A 19,470-nucleotide genomic window follows, 5' to 3' on the forward strand; every position below is an offset into this window, starting at 1 on the left:
CAAATATGAAGAAGCAATTTGCAGAGAACAAAATATAATCCATATGCCTACTTGAGTTCCACAGAATATACAGCTCTTCAAATGCTAAAAATTGTTTTATTCATCCTTATTCATAGAAACAATTAATTTGACTTTAAAATATTCTACAATTTGTAAGTTTTGGTACATTAAGGGCATGTGTTTATGGCCAAATTTAACTCCATAAAACCTCTGAATCATAAGGAGCCATGATATTACTCTTTGAAGCCATACTGTACCTTTGTAATTCTTCAATTTCATACAAAAGCCAGCATAAAAAAAGTTATGTCAAATTGGATAAAAGAATAAAACAGGATCGGCAGACAACCTGGATGGTTCTGAAAGCACTGCATGACCATTTATTGATATGAGACACACATGGAGGAAAATAATGCCAAATCCCAGGTAGTAGAAAATGAATTATGATTCGAAGAAAGGATATCCAACATCACTAGCAGAGGATAAAATCTTATCAACTCTTTTCAGTTATTTTTAAAATATCCGGATCCTTCATGCCATGGATTACAGTGCTTTTACTCAGGTTCTGTTTAATAATGCGGAAATAAGATGTTTGTCCTCCTCTGGTGGCACTGGATATCTTTTGCTTTCATCATGTTACATTGGATGAGTTATAACCACATTTTCCTCTTGAAATATTGTCATGCAGAGGTGCCAAATGGCTGCACATGGAGAAATAAAAAACAGAGGAGCTATCTTGGTGCAGATCAGCAAGGTAAGAATGAGGAAACAGATGATTGCTGAAGAGGCTCACCTAGAATGGCACAACTCTGTAACAGCACGAACGAGACTGCAGCAGAACGCCGATCCCAATCCAGGATGAAGAGATGAAAGATGTAAGAAGAAACCTCGGCAATGGAGAGGAGCAGTCAGGAACTGGATCAAAGGAAAATGATTTTATTTTAAAACAACGTGTTTCAAGAGCAAACCTGCTCTCTACATCAGGTTTACAAAAAAAGGTAAAAAACCCCCCACATATACCGTATAGCCATTTGAACAGGTGTTGCTTGTCTGGCTAAATTGGCCCATGGTTAACTCCTTGTGAACCAAGTCGAACCTTGATTTAAACAATTCATAATAATATTCAATAATAATAATTAATAATGCTAGTTTTTCATACATGATTTTTTGTATGTTTAAATCAAGGTTCCCCCTAGGTCACAAGAAGCTAACCAAGGGCCAATTTGGCTAGACAACCCCCATCTGTTCAAATGGCTATATATGTGTGGCTTGCCAATTTTTTGTAAACCTAATGAAGAGAGCAGGATACTCTTGAAAAGCGTTGTTTTAAAATAAGAATTTTCCTTTGATCCAGTTTGTGACAGCACCTCTCCATCACCAAAGTTTTTTTCTTTCTTATTTCAAATGGCTACACATGGAGCAGCTAAATCTCCATACTTGCTGAAATGTGCAGAATATTCTATTTTAAGTATAGGAAAAAAAATTAAATACAACACAACAGTGTAAAAGTAGTAAAAATGTATCTCAGCAGATATCTTGGGACACTGCAGGTTATGATCCAGTTATTAACCTTTGTTTTTTCCAATTTTGCCAGTTATTCAGTATACAAGAAATGTAAACAGTTAAGGGTGCTTTACACGAGATGAGCTATCGTGCGATGCATCATCGGGGTCACGGTTTTTGTAACGCACATCCGGCATCGTTCACGACGTCATCTCGTGAGACACCTCCGAGCGGCGCAGTATCGCTCACAAATCGTGAGTCGTGTACTCGTCACTCCGTTTTAAAAAATTGTTTAATTAAAATGGCGCCGGTTGTTCATCGTACCCGGGGTAGCACACATTGCTCCGTGTGACACCCCAGGAACGATGAACACAGCTTACCTGCGTCCCACGGCTCCCGGCGGCAATGTGGAAGGAAGGAGGTTGGCGGGATGTTTACGTCCCGCTCATCTCTGCCCCTCCGCTTCTATTGGCTGGCGGCTGTTTGACGTCGCTGTGACGCCGAATGTCCCTCCCCTTTTAGGATGAGGATGTTCACCGCCCACAGCGAGGTCGCTCAGCAGGTAAGTACGTGTGATGAGGGTTTCATGACTTTGTGCGACACGGGCAACGATTTGCCCGTGACGCACAAACGACAGGGGGCGGGGACGATCGATCGTGAAATCGCACAATCGGTCGTCTCGTGTAAAGCAGGCATTACTCCTATAGAACAGTCTTCTGCTAATCCACATGTTATTCAATCCATAATTGAAGAACTACGGCATACAATTCAATGTGAACTAGAGGTACAGTCAACAAAGTTACATGAAAGTGCTACTAAAGACTTCTAAAAGTGATTAGCTATAGGTTTCTTTATTATTATTGACATATAACACAAAGCATAATTCAAAAACAGACAATTTTCTGAACCTGTCAAACAATCAACCTCAAGGATGTAAACATTCTACTCTCATAAAATAAACATAAAATATTCTCCATCACTTGTAGTTGAATGAATGGGCAGATCTCAGGAACTCTTCAGGAGTCTTGTGACTGTGTTTTCCACATCTGTAAAAATAAATTGAACCCACTATGAACTCAATCACTTAGATGCAGTTAAAGGTAACCTGTCAGCACAATTTTGTAATGTAAAGTATAGACAAGGCCATAATGGCATGGTAATCCAGATTAAATTGATATCTATGGTGAGGAAATACGCTTTTTTGTTCTTTTTTTAAACACCAGGTGAAGTTTTCTGCTAATTAGATTTTGGTATACAGGGGCTAGACTGTACACTGGGTCTTGTCCTCTCAGTCTTTGATTCCCTGGCTTCTCCGCCTGCCTCCGGTCTGTGAATGATCTGCCTCTTCTGTTTGAAATCTCAGCGGTGACCTGTCATTCACAGACCAGAGGTAGGCTGAGGGTCCAGGGAATCATAGGCATAGACGAGAAGACCCAGTGTATAGTCCGGCCCCTGTGCACCAAAATCTAATTAGGAGAAAACTGCAAATGGTGATTAAAGAAGAACCACAAAGCAAATTTATTCACCATAGGGATTCATTTAATTAGTATTACCACGCCATTAGCATTATGTCTTTACCTTACGTTACAAAATCGTGCCGACAGGTTCTGTTTAATATTGTTTAAACCATTTGTAATAAAAGTCTTATAGGAAAAAGTACAGTTTATCAAACTAGAATAGTGAACTTTCCACAGAAGTGCATATTCTTTCATCCCTAGGTTTATATACCAATTCCTGACATATCCAGAACAATACTGAGTATAGGAGGCTTATAACTTAGTCTGTCACTCTCTTTCAATAACTGAGGACTTCTGCCACTCGTATCCCACTGTTATGATCTGAACTGTCCAGGACCAAGATATCCTCTATTGATAGCTAATTGTTGACCCAGTTACAGTGGTGATACCACTTGAGTTATGTTATTACTATCATAATATATATTATGTAGTTATATGATATATTTCCTGAACTAAATTATATTCTGCTATATAGTATATGGTGAGTGCTGCCATGTGCACCCCAAATTTCAAAAACGTTGGGACACTGTAAAATACATTAATTTAATAACTCCTGGTCTGTACTGTGTGAATATATATATATATTATATATACACACACATATATATATATATATATACATAGATATACACACACACATATATATATATATATATATATATATATATATATATATATATATATATATACACACACACACACACACACATAATATATACATATTTGTTATATATATATATATATATATATATATATATATACACACACACATATATACACATGTGTGTATATATATATATGTGTGTGTATGTATGTATAAAACAAACAAACATGTATATATATATATATATATATATATATATATATAGATAGAAATGCAATAATTCATAAATCTCATATAGCCATATTTTATTCTTAACGGAACACAGAACACAGAAGTGAATAGTTGGACATTTATTATATTTAATTTGAAAAAAATATCACCTATATAAACTGAGGACAGAAAGACATTGAAGAAAGTTGAAAAAACGTTAACTAAAGGCTGGAAAAGTAACGTGAGTGGTAATAATGGAAAAAAAAGCCGGAGGGTCAATTTTCAACTAAGTCATATGAGTCTGTATAAAAAGAGCATGTTAGGCCCCTTTCACACATCAGTTTTTTGCCATCAGTCACAATCTGTTATCTCGATGGATCCGTCACAGATTGTGGCTAAACTGATGCGACTGATTGCAGTGCTCCCAGAAGTGTGAAGGTAGAAAGAATATGTCTGGACTTAAGTCCCGACTGTGCTCTTCACCCCAAGCTGTGCCCAGGGCTAACTGATTATGTGTGAAGATGCTTTTCGACAGACCGACTATCTGGGGGCTAAATAATAAATTGGTGCATGCTTAGTTAAAAAAAAAAAAAGGAATTCATCTCCGGATTCCGTCATTTGATGGATAACGACGGATCCTGCGGCCATAGGCTTCCATTCCACCAAACGACAGATTGCAACGGATCCGTACACAAATAACAAATGTTACTTTGGCCGTCATCGCCGTCCGACGGACAAACCTTTTTTGACGGATCTGTCCATCCGTCACTAATACAAGTCGATGAGAAAAAACACAAGATCCATCAGTCGCTGGATCCGTTTTTTTCAAAATTCGATGGATTGTGACTGATGGCAAAAAAATGATGTGTGAAAGGGGCCTTAGAGAGACAGATTAGTATAAATGATGGTCAGAGGTTTACCAATGTGTGAACAACTGAAACTAAAAATTGTGAAAATGTTCATCAATGTAAACTTGCAAATACTTTGAAAATCCCATCATCTACAGTACATAATATCAAAGGGTCTATTGCTAGGTAGTGTCATGCCCTTTTCCGTTTGATACACACTATCATACTACATATTATACTACATATATTTGTATCAGTGATGTGCAAAATCTGTGTGTTAAACAGTGATGCCTGTGTGACAAATACTACCACACTGGGGACTGCAGAAAAGCTGATGGTGGAGTGTGAGGAACTGAAAGGCAGTAACTGTGTGGCTAAGCCACAAGAGTACTAAAGTTCCCAGACACCTACTAAACAGCATTGCTGCCAAGAAAGGTGACCAAAAGAGAGGCTGTGACAATCACGCGAAGAGTGTGGTACATTGAGAATTACACAAAGAATGAGCCAGATTATAGCATAAGCAGCTAAAGACATCACCAGCAGGCTGAGACACATGTCAGTTAAGTCTCACAGTTATCAGCCTACTCTTGTTCTAACTCTGCTTCCCTGTGAATAAGTTGTTGAACAGTCTTCTGATTACGCCTGCATTGCTTCTGAGATCCATGACTGGGGAACAAGCCTACAATAATATTTATAGGGGCATTCCAGAACCTAACCTTGATAATTGCTGCTCCTTTTAAACAGATATGAGGACTGTCCAAAGCAAGTAACCTCAGTTACTCCCATGATTATCTTATATAGGAGGTACTGAATATTCCTAAAGTTCTCTGTCCACTTCAAACCATTAATTCTTAGAGTTAACAGCTTGAGGCCAGACACCATTAGACACATTCAGAGGTTTTGTGAAATCTTCTGGGTCAGAACTGATTAGCCAATACGTGAAGGATTTACATAATGCGAGGCAGCTGGTCTTCATGCTGTGGCTGAACAGTGTACTGTATATTCCTGAAGCGCTGAATGTGAAATGCTTTTTCTAGAATTTCAGGCTCACAAAGGAAGGATCGCAAACATGTTCATGCTCCTCCTCCTTTTATTATGTTCATGTACTCACTCGAACAAAGATCTCTGTATACAGTAAATGTTTCCCTGCTTTTCCATTGAAAGAGCAAAATGTAACATAGACATAAATTTAAAAGAAGCATGGGTCAATAATTATTTCTAGAGAATATGTACAGTTAGGTCCAGAAATATTTGGACAGTGACACAATTTTCGCGAGTTGGGCTCTGCATGCCACCACATTGGATTTCAAATGAAACCTGTACAACAGAATTCAAGTGCAGATTGTAATGTTTAATTTGAAGGTTTGAACAAAAATATCTGATAGAAATTGTAGGAATTGTACACATTTCTTTACAAACACTCCACATTTTAGGAGGTCAAAAGTAATTGGACAAATAAACCAAACCCAAACAAAATATTTGTATTTTCAATATTTTGTTGCGAATCCTTTGGAGGCAATCACTGCCTTAAGTCTGGAACCCATGGACATCACCAAACGCTGGGTTTCCTCCTTCTTAATGCTTTGCCAGGCCTTTACAGCCGCAGCCTTCAGGTCTTGCTTGTTTGTGGGTCTTTCCGTCTTAAGTCTGGATTTGATCAAGTGAAATGCATGCTCAATCGGGTTACGATCTGGTGATTGACTTGGCCATTGCAGAATGTTCCACTTTTTTGCACTCATGAACTCCTGGGTAGCTTTGGCTGTATGCTTGGGGTCATTGTCCATCTGTACTATGAAGTGCCGTCCGATCAACTTTGCGGCATTTGGCTGAATCTGGGCTGAAAGTATATCCCGGAACACTTCAGAATTCATCTGGCTACTCTTGTCTGCTGTTATGTCATCAATAAACACAAGTGACCCAGTGCCATTGAAAGCCATGCATGCCCATGCCATCACGTTGCCTCCACCATGTTTTACAGAGGATGTGGTGTGCCTTGGATCATGTGTCGTTCCCTTTCTTCTCCAAACTTTTTTCTTCCCATCATTCTGGTACAGGTTGATCTTTGTCTCATCTGTCCATAGAATACTTTTCCAGAACTGAGCTGGCTTCATGAGGTGTTTTTCAGCAAATTTAACTCTGGCCTGTCTATTTTTGGAATTGATGAATGGTTTGCATCTCGATGTGAACCCTTTGTATTTACTTTCATGGAGTCTTCTCTTTACTGTTGACTTAGAGACAGATACACCTACTTCACTGAGAGTGTTCTGGACTTCAGTTGATGTTGTGAACGGGTTCTTCTTCACCAAAGAAAGTATGCGGCGATCATCCACCACTGTTGTCATCCGTGGACGCCCAGGCCTTTTTGAGTTCCCAAGCTCACCAGTCAATTCCTTTTTTCTCAGAATGTACCCGACTGTTGATTTTGCTACTCCAAGCATGTCTGCTATCTCTCTGATGGATTTTTTCTTTTTTCTCAGCCTGCTTCACCTCAATTGAGAGTTCCTTAGACCGCATGTTGTCTGGTCACAGCAACAGCTTCCAAATGCAAAACCACACACCTGTAATCAACCCCAGACCTTTTAACTACTTCATTGATTACAGGTTAACGAGGGAGACGCCTTCAGAGTTAATTGCAGCCCTTAGAGTCCCTTGTCCAATTACTTTTGGTCCCTTGAAAAAGAGGAGGCTATGCATTACAGAGCTATGATTCCTAAACCCTTTCTCCGATTTGGATGTGAAAACTCTCATATTGTAGCTGGGAGTGTGCACTTTCAGCCCATATTATATATATAATTGCATTTCTGAAAATGTTTTTGTAAACAGCTAAAATAACAAAACTTGTGTCACTGTCCAAATATTTCTGGACCTAACTGTAGATCTCGCCATAATTCATTGGTCAATCAATTTCACTTGAAGTTTTGAAATGGTTAAACACCGAACCAAGAAAGGTTTATATATGTTAGTTATACTAGGAAAGGTACATGTGAAAATAAAAAGGGGAGTATTTACCAACAACTGAGTTCTCAGATATGTTTCCAAAATGTCCGCTGGAATATTGGCTAGTCGGCATATCAGCATTGAAGCTGAGAGTCTCATTTGTACATATGCTGTTATTCAAGTCTGTTTTTATCTGCTTAAATCTTTTGTTGTATTGTCCTGTGGAAAGTCAAATACCAAGAAACTGATCAAAATCAGACACAATCCTACATGTTTTCTTAAATAGGCAAAATGCAGTGTGAGCTAAGGTTAAACCGGATGGACCTGAGGTTAAACCGGATGGACCTGATGTTGAACCAGATGGACCTGAGGTTGAAGCAGATGGACATGAGGTTGAAGCAGATGGACCTCAGCTTCAACCAGATGGACCTCAGCTTCAACCAGATGGACTCAGCTTCAACCAGATGGACCTCAGCTTCAACCAGATGGACCTCAGCTTCAACCAGATGGACCTCAGCTTCAACCAGATGGACTTCAGCTTCAACCAGATGGACCTCAGCTTCAACTAGATGGACCTCAGCTTCAACTAGATGGACCTCAGGTTGAACCAGATGGACCTCAGGTTGAACCAGATGGACCTCAGGTTGAACCAGATGGACCTCAGGTTGAACCAGATGGACCTCAGGTTGAACCAGATGGACCTCAGGTTGAACCAGATGGATCTAAGCTTGAACTAGATGGACCTAAGGTTAAACTAGATGGACCTAAGTTTGAACTAGATGGAGCTAGGTCTTTTTTTCAACCTATGTAACTATGTAAGTACTAATTTAATTTAATTTGGCAAATAATAAAAATAAGTAGGAAAATCTACTGGAGTTGTAAATTCTGAGAACAGTGACACAAAGCAAAAACTGATGATGGTGACATTATACAATTATATTTTTATTTCTCCATTACAATCAAAATGAATAAAAACGCAACTTTACAAATTAACTTCAGGAAAAATAGTCTTACGGTTTTGAGTCTACAACTCTTAAGCAGAGCTCTGTATTTTCATAGTAACAATCTACAAACAAATTGATTGTTACCTTATCCAGAGTGCAGATATAATGCACCATAACTGCAGGATTAGAGTACAGAGTTTGATTCTGGTACTTGGAGGCAAGCTTATTTAAGTGGTGTGCTTTTATAATTCATTTGGCACACTTATTCCTCCATGCCCATTATTAAGACTAGCATATGAAATACCAGTCTTAACTTCTTCACCCCCTGGCGATTTTTTGTTTTTGTTTTTTCCGCCCCTACTGCCATAACTTTTTTTATTTTTCCATCAATATAGCCATATGGGGGCTTGCTCTTTGTGGGAAAAGTTGTGTTTTTGAATAACACCAATCATCCTGCCCCATATTGTACTGGAAAATGGGGGGAAAAAATTCAAGTGTGGTGAATTTGCAAAAGAAGTGTAATTGCACAATTGTTGGTTTTTTTTTTTATTATGTTCACTATATAGTAAAACTCAGCACGCAATATGATTCCTCAGGTCAGTACGAGTTTGCACATACCAAACATGTGTAGATTTACTTTTATCTAAGTGGTGATGAAACAAAATTCAGACGTTTGGCAAAAAAAAAAAAAAAAGAATTGCACTTTTGTCATTTTCCGAGACCCATTGCATTCTCAGTTTTTGGAATCTGGGGCTGTGTGAGGGCTTATTTTTTGCATCCTGAGCTGAAGTTTTTATTCATACCATTTTTGGGTAGATACTATGTTTTGATTGCCTATTCTTGCATTTCAGTGCAATGTTGTGGCGACAAAAAAAAATAGTTTCGTTTTGTTTTTTCCGTCACTACACCCATTATAAATCAGAATAATAAATCTTATATTTTGATAGATGGGGCATTCCTGAACTTGGCTATTTCAAATATGTGTATTTTTTTTTACTGGGGCAAAAGGGGGGTGATTTGAACTTTTACATCTTTTAATTTTTTTCATATTTAAAACTTTGTTTTATATTTTTTATTGATTTTACGAATCCCCTTAGGGGACTTTATGACTGTACTGTCTGATCGCTTGTGCTGATCTGTGCAATGCTTCAGTACCACTCTGATCAGTAGAAATGTTGATCTCCTGTGAATGCCGGCGCTCTGCAGGAAGTGAGTCCTGACAGCGACAGGGGTCATCAGCTGACCACGTGCTGCCATGGCAACCTCGCTGGAGAACGTTAGATTGAGTTGTCAGAGTTTGACAGCTCAATCTAAAGGGGTTAACAAGTGCAGGTGGATCGGAGCTGACATGCGTGGAGAAACATTTGGGCTTGCCATGTGAGCCCACATCAAAGGGAGAGAAAGAGACCTAGGATGTTTATATACGTCCTAGGTCGTTAAGGGGCTAATAAATTGGGACCTTAATTTTAATTCTGTAGCTTTTAATTGCACCGGGGCATCAAAAAAGGAAAATAAGGCCATGTTCACATGTTCAGAATTTTACCTCAGTATTCGTAAGCCAAAAGTGGAAAAGTCGGAGAAACAAGTATCATGAGAAACACGAGCACCACTTCTGCATTTTTTTTCCCACTCCTGGTTTTGGCTTACAAATACTGAGGTAAAAAAAAACGCATTAAAATACTCAACATGTGTTCATTGCCTAAAAGCAGAACCTGTGTTATTAACATCTGACTTTATTTTCTGCTTATAAACATATGTTGTAAAAAAGACAAAAAAATTGCTCAGCTCTCCAGCCGCCCCTCAGCTTGTTACCTGCCTATGCTACCTTGCCACATCGATTTTATGATGTGCAGTGACCTTTAGGGCGGCTTTGCACGTTGCAACATCGCACGTGCGATGTCGGTGGGGTCAAATCGAAAGTGACGCACATCCGGCGTCACTTTCGACATTGTAATGTGTAAAATCTAGATGATACGATTAACGAGCGCAAAAGCGTCGTTATCGTATCATCGGTGCATTCTCTGACATTTCCATAAAGCCGGTGCCGTGACAGGTACGATGTAGTTCCTCGTTCCTGCGGCAGCAGACATCGCTGTGTATGAAGCCGCAGGAGCGAGGAACATCACCTTACCTGCCGCCGGCGACTATACGGAAGGAAGGAGGTGGGCGGGATGTTTACATCCTGCTCGTCTCCGCCCCTCCGCTTCTATTGGCCACCTGCCGTGTGACGTCGCTCTGACGTTGTACGACCCGCCCCCTTAGGAAGGAGGCGGGACGCCGGCCAGAGCGACGTCGCACGCCAGGTGAGTGCATGGGAAGCTGCTGTAGCGATAATGTTCGCTACGGCAGCTATCACAAGATATCGCTGCTGTGACGGGGTGGGGACTATCGCGTGCGACATCGCAGCATCGGCTTGCAATGTCGCAACGTGCAAAGCCCGCCTTAGGCCTCGACGCAGCTGATATTCCTGACCTATAGTGAAAAGGCTGGAAATGTGACACGTGATGGTGAAAAGAAGAAGAAGACCGGAAGACGAGCACTAAACAGAAGGGTGGCTAGATAGATGAGAGGTGAGTATTTATTTTTTTTATCATTTGCTAGCTGTTTATGGTTTTTGGTTTAGGAAATTAGCTGCGATCTGGCCACCATTTAGCTGAAGTTGCATTGTGTGAAATACAGAGTAATCTTTATTTTGGAGAATAAAGATTTTTGACAATTTTGAGTAGAATTTAATTGAACTACAAGTAATTCATTCATCTCTATTGTTAACTGTTATCAAGGGAATTAATCTGACTTCCACATAAATCCAGAAATGATTGAAAAGTTTGAGAAGGATCATTATTGATAAATGTGTGGCTTTTTATGACCTATGTAATTAATATACAGTCATGGCCAAAAGTGTTGGCACCCTTGAAATTATTCCAGAAAAAGTATTTCTCTCAACAGAGAGAAACATGGGGGGGAGGCAAATTTGACAAAATTATTGGCGCACCTCAACTTAATATATGGTTGCACACCTTTTGGAATAATAACTGCAAATAATTGCTTCCTTTAACCATCAGCAAGCTTCTTACACCTCTCAACTGGAATTTTGAACCCCTCTTCTTTTTCAAACTGCTCCAGGTCTCTAATATTTAAAGGGTACCTTCTCCTAGTAGCAATTTTAAATTCTCTTCACAAGTGTTCAATAGGATTTAGATCCGGACTCCTTTGTGGACACTTCAGAACTCTCCTTATCCACCATCCGGACTATCCTGCGTTGCAAACTTTCATGAGTTTTTCTCTGCCCTCCACGTCCAGGGAGATTAGCAACAGTGCTGTTAGGGCCAGGTGGACGGACAGACCCAGGAGGTGGATCCACTGGGCCGAACTCCTTGATGGTGGTAAGGGGTCCGGTAGCTGGAGCACTACAGGTAGCTGAACAGTCCGTGCACAAGAGTACAACGGAGAAGTCCCTGGGACCACGGAGTCACTGATGGTAGTCCGGGTGACGGAGCTCCGGTTCGGAAGCCGAGATGATGTCAGGCGGAGTCCGGAACCTTGGGAGCGAGATGACGGGTCACCGCAGGGATCAGAGACGGTACGGACTGTCAGGATGGCAGATAGACAGCGTTCGGGTCTCGGGATTCGGCAGGACCGGATGGCACGGCAGGATCGGCTCTAGAAGAGAGAGAGGTGAGTATCTCACAGGAACACAAGGAGACCTGACTCCTAGCTAGAGAAACACGAAGATCAGGCCCCGCCCACTTGGACATTAAACCCCTTTATACCCTGTACCTGTGTGCTTCATTTCCTGTCAATTGACGCTGGCCCTTTAAGAAAGGGTCAATGACCGCGCGCGCGCCCTAATGCGCATGCGCGCGGCCCGGGTGCCAGAAGCCAGAGCAGGAAGCTGAGGGAAGGAAGCAGCAGAGCCAGGCTGGGGCTGAGAAGCCGACGGGCGCCGGGAGCGGGGACCAGGACGCCTGGGAAGCGCAAGCGATGGACGCTGGAGAGCGGGGAGCGGCGGAGACCGGACCGAAGAACCGGGGAGCGAGGCAGGGGAGCCGGAGAGCGTGACAGGTGAGCCGGGGAGCAGCGCAGGGGACCCGGGGAGCGTGACAGTACCCCCCCCCCAATGCCCCCCTCCCCGCAACCGGGACAGGAAGGCACGTATCAGAGGAGTACCCACATTCTCCCGGGGCTCCCAGGACCTATCCTCAGGACCATACCCTGCCCAGTCCACCAGGAAGAACTGTCGACCCCGTACGGTCTTCATGGCCATGATATCCCTTACCGCATAGATGTCGTCATCGGCAATAGGAGGAGGAGCCGAACTGGCAGCAGCGGAGAAGGGACCAAGGACAACCGGCTTGAGCAGGGAGACGTGGAATGAGTTGGGTATCCTCATCGTGGCCGGGAGCTGTAGCTTGTAGGAGACCTCATTGATCTTGTTGAGGACTTTAAACGGCCCGATGTAGCGAGGACCCAGCTTGTAGGATGGTATCTTCAATCGGACGTACTTGGAAGCAAGCCAGACTAGATCTCCAGGAGAGAAACACGGAGGGTCCAGACGTCTCTTGTCTGCGTGTCTCTTCATCCGCAGGGAAGCACGCCCAAGGGACGCCTTGACAGAGTCCCAAATGGTTGCAAAGTCACGGGCTACAGTATCAGCAGCAGGGACATCCGAAGAAGGGGATACAGGCAATGGGACGGAGGGCTGAAGTCCATAAACGACATGGAAGGGAGAGCTGGAGGACGACTCACTGATGTGGTGGTTATGGGAGAATTCAGCCCAAGGAAGAAGCGTGGACCAGTCGTCGTGATGGGCGTTGACATAGTGACATAAGAAGGAGGTCAAGATTTGATTTACCCTTTCCACTTGGCCATTAGACTGAGGATGGTAGGCAGAAGAAAAGTCCAGAGTCACTCCCAGATGTTTGCAGAGAGCCCTCCAGAAGCGGGAGGTGAACTGAGTTCCTCTGTCGGATACAATGTGTGATGGAAAGCCATGTAAGCGGAAGATGTGATGTATATAGGCGTCCGCGAGTTCCTGAGCAGAGGGCAGTCCAGCCATAGGGATGAAATGAGCCATTTTAGAGAACCGATCCACCACGACCCATATGACTGTGTGTCCGGAGGACAATGGCAAGTCCGTAATAAAGTCCATCGCTATGTGTTGCCACGGAACTGAGGGTATCGGCAGAGGCAGAAGACGGCCATATGGCAGGTGTTTGGGCGTCTTGTTCCTGGCACAAGAGGAGCAGGCAGAGACAAAAGCAGCGACGTCCGTGCGAAGGGATGGCCACCAGTAATGACGTACAATCGCACCCCATGTTCTCTTCTGACCAGCATGACCGGCTGTTTTCGAGGCATGACCCCAGTGTAGCACTTTTTGCCTGTCAGTCTCAGAGACATAGGTCTTCCCGGGCGGTATCTGGGCCAGGGTGACAGGGGCCACCGGAATGATTTTGCTAGGACAGATGATGGGTTGGGTAGTCTCCTCCTCCTGCTCCATGGGTATGAAAGACCTGGACAAGGCATCAGCGCGTACATTCTTGTCCGCGGGTCGGAAATGGAGCTGGAAATCAAACCTGGCAAAGAATAAGGACCACCTGGCTTGCCGTGGGTTCAGTCGCTGAGCGGACCGCAGGTATTCCAGGTTCTTGTGGTCCGTGTAAATAATCACGGGGTACACTGCTCCTTCCAGAAGGTAGCGCCATTCCTCCAGAGCCAGTTTGACTGCCAATAGCTCTCGGTCACCGATGGTGTAGTTGCGTTCAGGCACTGAGAAGCTCTTGGAGAAGAATCCGCAAGTCACCATCTTCCCGGAGGAGGACTTCTGCATGAGCACTGCTCTGGCTCCCGAGGAGGAAGCATCCACCTCCAAGGTGAACTGGCGGTTTAACTCCGGACGGTGGAGTACAGGAGAGGAGGCAAATGCCCGCTTCAGAGAGCCAAACGCGGCGTCGGCCGCAGGTGACCAGTCCTTTGGATTAGCCTCCTTCTTGGTCAAGGCGGAGAGAGGAGCAGTCAGAGCAGAGAAGTGAGGGATGAACTGGCGGTAGTAGTTGGCGAACCCCAGGAAGCGTTGGATTGCCTTCAGTCCAGAAGGAGGAGGCCAGTTAAGAATGGAGGAGACCTTCTTTGGATCCATCTGCAGTCCGGTATCGGAGATGATGTAACCCAGGAAGGGGAGAGAAGACTGCTCAAAGACACACTTCTCGTACTTGGCGTACAGACGATTCTCTCTCAGTCTTTGTAGAACCAGCTGCACGTTCTCTCTGTGGGTCTGGAGGTCCGGAGAGAAGACAAGGATATCATCCAGATACACCACCACACAGACGTAGAGAAGGTCCCGGAAAACGTCGTTCACCAATTCTTGAAAGACTGCTGGTGCGTTACACAGGCCGAAGGGCATCACGCAGTATTCATAATGCCCATCGCGAGTATTGAACGCGGTCTTCCATTCGTCCCCAGAGCGGATGCGGACCAGATTGTAGGCACCCCGAAGATCCAGCTTGGTGAACACACGAGCTCCTCTAAGCCGGTCAAACAATTCGTGAATGAGCGGCAGAGGGTACTTGTTTTTCACGGTGATTTGGTTTAATCCCCGGTAGTCTATACATGGGCGTAAGTCGCCTTCTTTCTTCTTAACGAAGAAGAAGCCTGCTCCAGCAGGAGAGGAGGATCTCCGAATGAATCCCCTTGCCAGGCTCTCTGTGATGTAGGTAGACATGGCCCTTGTTTCGGCTGGAGACAATGGATATATCCGTCCTCGAGGTGGTGTTGTTCCCGGGAGCAGGTCGATGGCACAATCGTAAGGACTATGTGGCGGAAGTACCTCAGATTCCTTTTTATCAAAGACGTCCGTGAAGGACCAATATGCCGAGGGTAGTCCCGGTAGGTTTTCTGGAACCGGAGGTCGTCGGATGGGTTGTATGGTCTTCAGACATTTATCATGGCACGAAGAGCCCCATCGGGTGATTTCACCAGTGCCCCAGCTGACTGATGGTTCGTGTGTCCGTAACCAGGGAAGTCCCAGCAGGATTTGATGGGACATGTGTGGGAGGACGTAGAGAGCGATGTTCTCGGTGTGCAGGGCACCGATACGCAGTTCGACCGGCCTGGTGATCCAGGAGATGGTGTCAGAGAGGGGTCTCCCATCCACAGAGGCAATCACTAGGGGCTTGTCGAGTGGAGTAACAGGCACCTGGTACTTGTCCACCGTGGCCTGCTGGATGAAATTGCCTGCGGCCCCAGAATCGAGGTACGCCTCAGCCGTGAACCGCGTCTCTCCCGTTGTCACTTGCACAGTCCACGTAACCGGGTCTGAGAGAGTCCCAGCACCTAGGGTGGCCTCTCCTACCAACCCTAGGCTTTGGAGTTTCCCGGCCTCTCTGGACAGGAGCGTAGAAGGTGTGTGCCCTCTCCGCAGTAAAAGCAGAGGCCCTTGGCGAGCCGCTCGGCTCGACGTTGTTCAGACTGCCGCACATGGTCGATCTGCATGGGCTCGTGGACGGAGACACCAGATGCCGTTGATTGAAGTACGAGGGGCTTCTGCGGAGGAGAGGAATGCCGTACCGGACGTCTCTCACGGGACACCTCTTTGGATCGCTCCTGAAAGCGTATGTCCACTCGAGTCGCTAGAGTAATCAGGGCATCCAGGGTGGACGGTACGTCACGACCCGCCAGCTCATCTTTAATTCGCCCCGAGAGTCCTTCCCAGAAGGCGGCGGTTAGGGCCTCGTTGTTCCACCCGAGTTCCGAAGCCAAGGTGCGAAACCGGATTGCGTATTGACCCACCGTCAGAGTCCCCTGACGTAACCGGAGAAGAGAGGAAGCAGACGCGGAGGCGCGTCCTGGCTCGTCAAAGGTGCCACGGAATGCCTGCAGGAACTCCTGGATGTTTGTGGTCACAGGATCCCCCTTCTCCCACAAGGGGTTCATCCACGCCAGTGCCTCACCCTCTAGATGGGACATGATGAAGGCGACCTTGGCTTGGTCGGAGGCAAACAAATGCGGCAGCTGCGTGAAATGGAGGGAGCATTGGTTTATGAATCCCCTGCAGGTCTTGGGGTCTCCGGCGTACCGGGGTGGTGAGGCCAAACGAAGTCTGGAAGCATCCGAAGAAGTCGCCACGGGAGCTGGAGCCGTGGATTGACTAGTGGAAGCCCGGGATGCTGAAGACGTAACTGACGCTTGTAGCGTGTTCAGGCGGGTGTCCACAGAAGACATGAATTGCAGCATGCGGGTCTGGACTTCACGCTGGCGTTGGAGTTCCTCCTGTACGGCTGCTAGTGCTTCAGCGGGATCCATGGCCTGATCTTACTGTTAGGGCCAGGTGGACGGACAGACCCAGGAGGTGGATCCACTGGGCCGAACTCCTTGATGGTGGTAAGGGGTCCGGTAGCTGGAGCACTACAGGTAGCTGAACAGTCCGTGCACAAGAGTATAACGGAGAAGTCCCTGGGACCACGGAGTCACTGATGGTAGTCCGGGTGACGGAGCTCCGGTTCGGAAGCCGAGATGATGTCAGGCGGAGTCCGGAACCTTGGGAGCGAGATGACGGGTCACCGCAGGGATCAGAGATGGTACGGACTGTCAGGATGGCAGATAGACAGCGTTCGGGTCTCGGGATTCGGCAGGACCGGATGGCACGGCAGGATCGGCTCTAGAAGAGAGAGAGGTGAGTATCTCACAGGAACACAAGGAGACCTGACTCCTAGCTAGAGAAACACGAAGATCAGGCCCCGCCCACTTGGACATTAAACCCCTTTATACCCTGTACCTGTGTGCTTCATTTCCTGTCAATTGACGCTGGCCCTTTAAGAAAGGGTCAATGACCGCGCGCGCGCCCTAATGCGCATGCGCGCGGCCCGGGTGCCAGAAGCCAGAGCAGGAAGCTGAGGGAAGGAAGCAGCAGAGCCGGGCTGGGGCTGAGAAGCCGACGGGCGCCGGGAGCGGGGACCAGGACGCCTGGGAAGCGCAAGCGATGGACGCTGGAGAGCGGGGAGCGGCGGAGACCGGACCGAAGAACCGGGGAGCGAGGCAGGGGAGCCGGAGAGCGTGACAGGTGAGCCGGGGAGCAGCGCAGGGGACCCGGGGAGCGTGACAAGTGCCATGGGTGGTAAACGTCTTCATTATGCTGCACACCGTGGACAAAGGAACATCAAGATCTCTGGAGATGGACTTGTAACCTTGAGATTGTTGATATTTTTCTACAATTTTCGTTCTTAAGTCCTCAGACAGTTATCATCTCCTCTTTCTTTTCTCCTTTCTAAGGGGTACTTTGCACACTACGACATCGCTAGCCGGTGCTTGCGATGCAGAGCGTGATAGTCCCCGCCCCCGTTGCAGCAGCGATATCTTGTGATTGCTGCCGTAGTGAACATTATCGCTACGGCAGCTTCACATGCACTCACCTGCCCTGCGACGTCGCACTGGCCGGCAAACCGCCTCCTTACTAAGGGGGCGGGTCGTGCGGCATCACAGCGACGTCACACAGCAGGCGGCCAATAGAAGCGGAGGGGCGGAGATGAGCCCACCTCCGTCCTTCCACATAGCCAGCGTGAGCCGCGGTGACGCAGATAGGAGATGTTCCTCGCTCCTGCGGTTTCTCACACAGTGATGTGTGCTGTTGCAGGGGAACGAGGAACAACATCGTACTGTCACTGCAGCTACATTATAGAAATGTTGGACACTACACCGATGATACGATTACGACGCTTTTGCGCTCGTTAATTGTATCATAAAGGATTTACACACTACGATATCGACAGCGACGCCGGATGTGCGTCACTTTCGATTTGGCCCCACCGACATCGCACCTGCGATATCGTAGTGTGCAAAGTACCCCTTAGTGTGGCACACACAATGCAAAGATTCAGTCAAATTCTCCCCCCCTTTTATGTGGTTTTAGGTGTAATTTTCATATTGCCCACACCTGTTACCGACCACACTTGTCAGTTTCAATGAGCATCATATACTTAAAACAAACTTATTTATCCACAAATTTGGGAAAATGTCAACAATTTTGTCCTGAGCATTTTTGGGGGTTGTGGGGGAAATTATGTCCAATTTGCCTTATAAACATGTGAATAGCAAAACGTGTAATTCCAATAATTTTATAGGAGAAATAATTAATTTTCTGAACAATTGCCTACACTTTCAGCCATGACTGTATGCCTTGTTGGGCGCATATGTCAATATCAGAGAGAGATCTGTACTTAAAACACACAAGAAAACTAGTACAAAAATCCTCTTGAGGATGTAGCTGGTAGTGACCCATTGAGTTCACCATATAATTAATTGACTCTTTTTCCTGACTATCTTTGCATCATTCCTGATTTGACATTTTAAAACACTATTATTTAAATTCTGCTTTTGGAGGGGGAACTTCATTATTAGAATATTTTAACTGTATTTTAGGATTCATGGAGGGATCTGCACAAGAAAATTGGAAAATTACAAATACGAAATACAAAGAATAAGGGAAAAAAATGTACAACATCTTTAGATCACTATCTGTTGATGTACAGAGAAACACAAGTTTTCTATACAAAAAAAAATAATATATAAATTGACTTACCACACACTACTGCCAAGATAACAACTACTACTACAATAAATATTGCCAAACTGGCAAATGAAAGTTTCCATTCTTGAGATTTCTGATTTTTTACAGTTTCTGAAAAAACAATTATGTAAAAATAACAAAAAAAAATAGAATAAACAATTATATTAACACTACAGTGTTGTGGTCATTTACAATATAGCACATAATTTTGCATTGACAAGTGGCCATATGAACACCTGTGTTTGGGGTCAGAATTCTGAATTCAATACTTACAGGGAACAGGAGCTACATAGATGCATTAGATTCTGTGGATAATGTCAACCTTGTCAATCAAGACAGGCAGACGGTGATT

The 19,470-nt window shown here is 44.9% G+C and overlaps 1 protein-coding gene across 3 annotated transcripts in view; it reads right to left on the reverse strand.

Moving 5' to 3' along the window:
• Window positions 1–1,964: 1,964 nt before the first annotated feature.
• Window positions 1,965–19,470, reverse strand: part of LOC142296295 (programmed cell death 1 ligand 1-like) — a 102,165-nt gene continuing 84,659 nt past the window's right edge. For all 3 annotated transcript variants that reach the window (XM_075339728.1, XM_075339709.1, XM_075339718.1), the window contains exons 5-7: window positions 19,131–19,229; window positions 7,689–7,835; window positions 1,965–2,546 (exon numbers count right to left, since the gene is read on the reverse strand). In XM_075339728.1, coding sequence (XP_075195843.1) covers window positions 2,506–2,546; window positions 7,689–7,835; window positions 19,131–19,229 — 287 coding nt within the window. In that variant the 3' untranslated portion in view covers window positions 1,965–2,505. The remainder of the gene's footprint in view (window positions 2,547–7,688; window positions 7,836–19,130; window positions 19,230–19,470) is intronic.

The sequence above is a fragment of the Anomaloglossus baeobatrachus genome, chromosome 1 (genome assembly GCF_048569485.1).
Source record: "Anomaloglossus baeobatrachus isolate aAnoBae1 chromosome 1, aAnoBae1.hap1, whole genome shotgun sequence".
NCBI classification, from domain to species: domain Eukaryota; kingdom Metazoa; phylum Chordata; class Amphibia; order Anura; family Aromobatidae; genus Anomaloglossus; species Anomaloglossus baeobatrachus.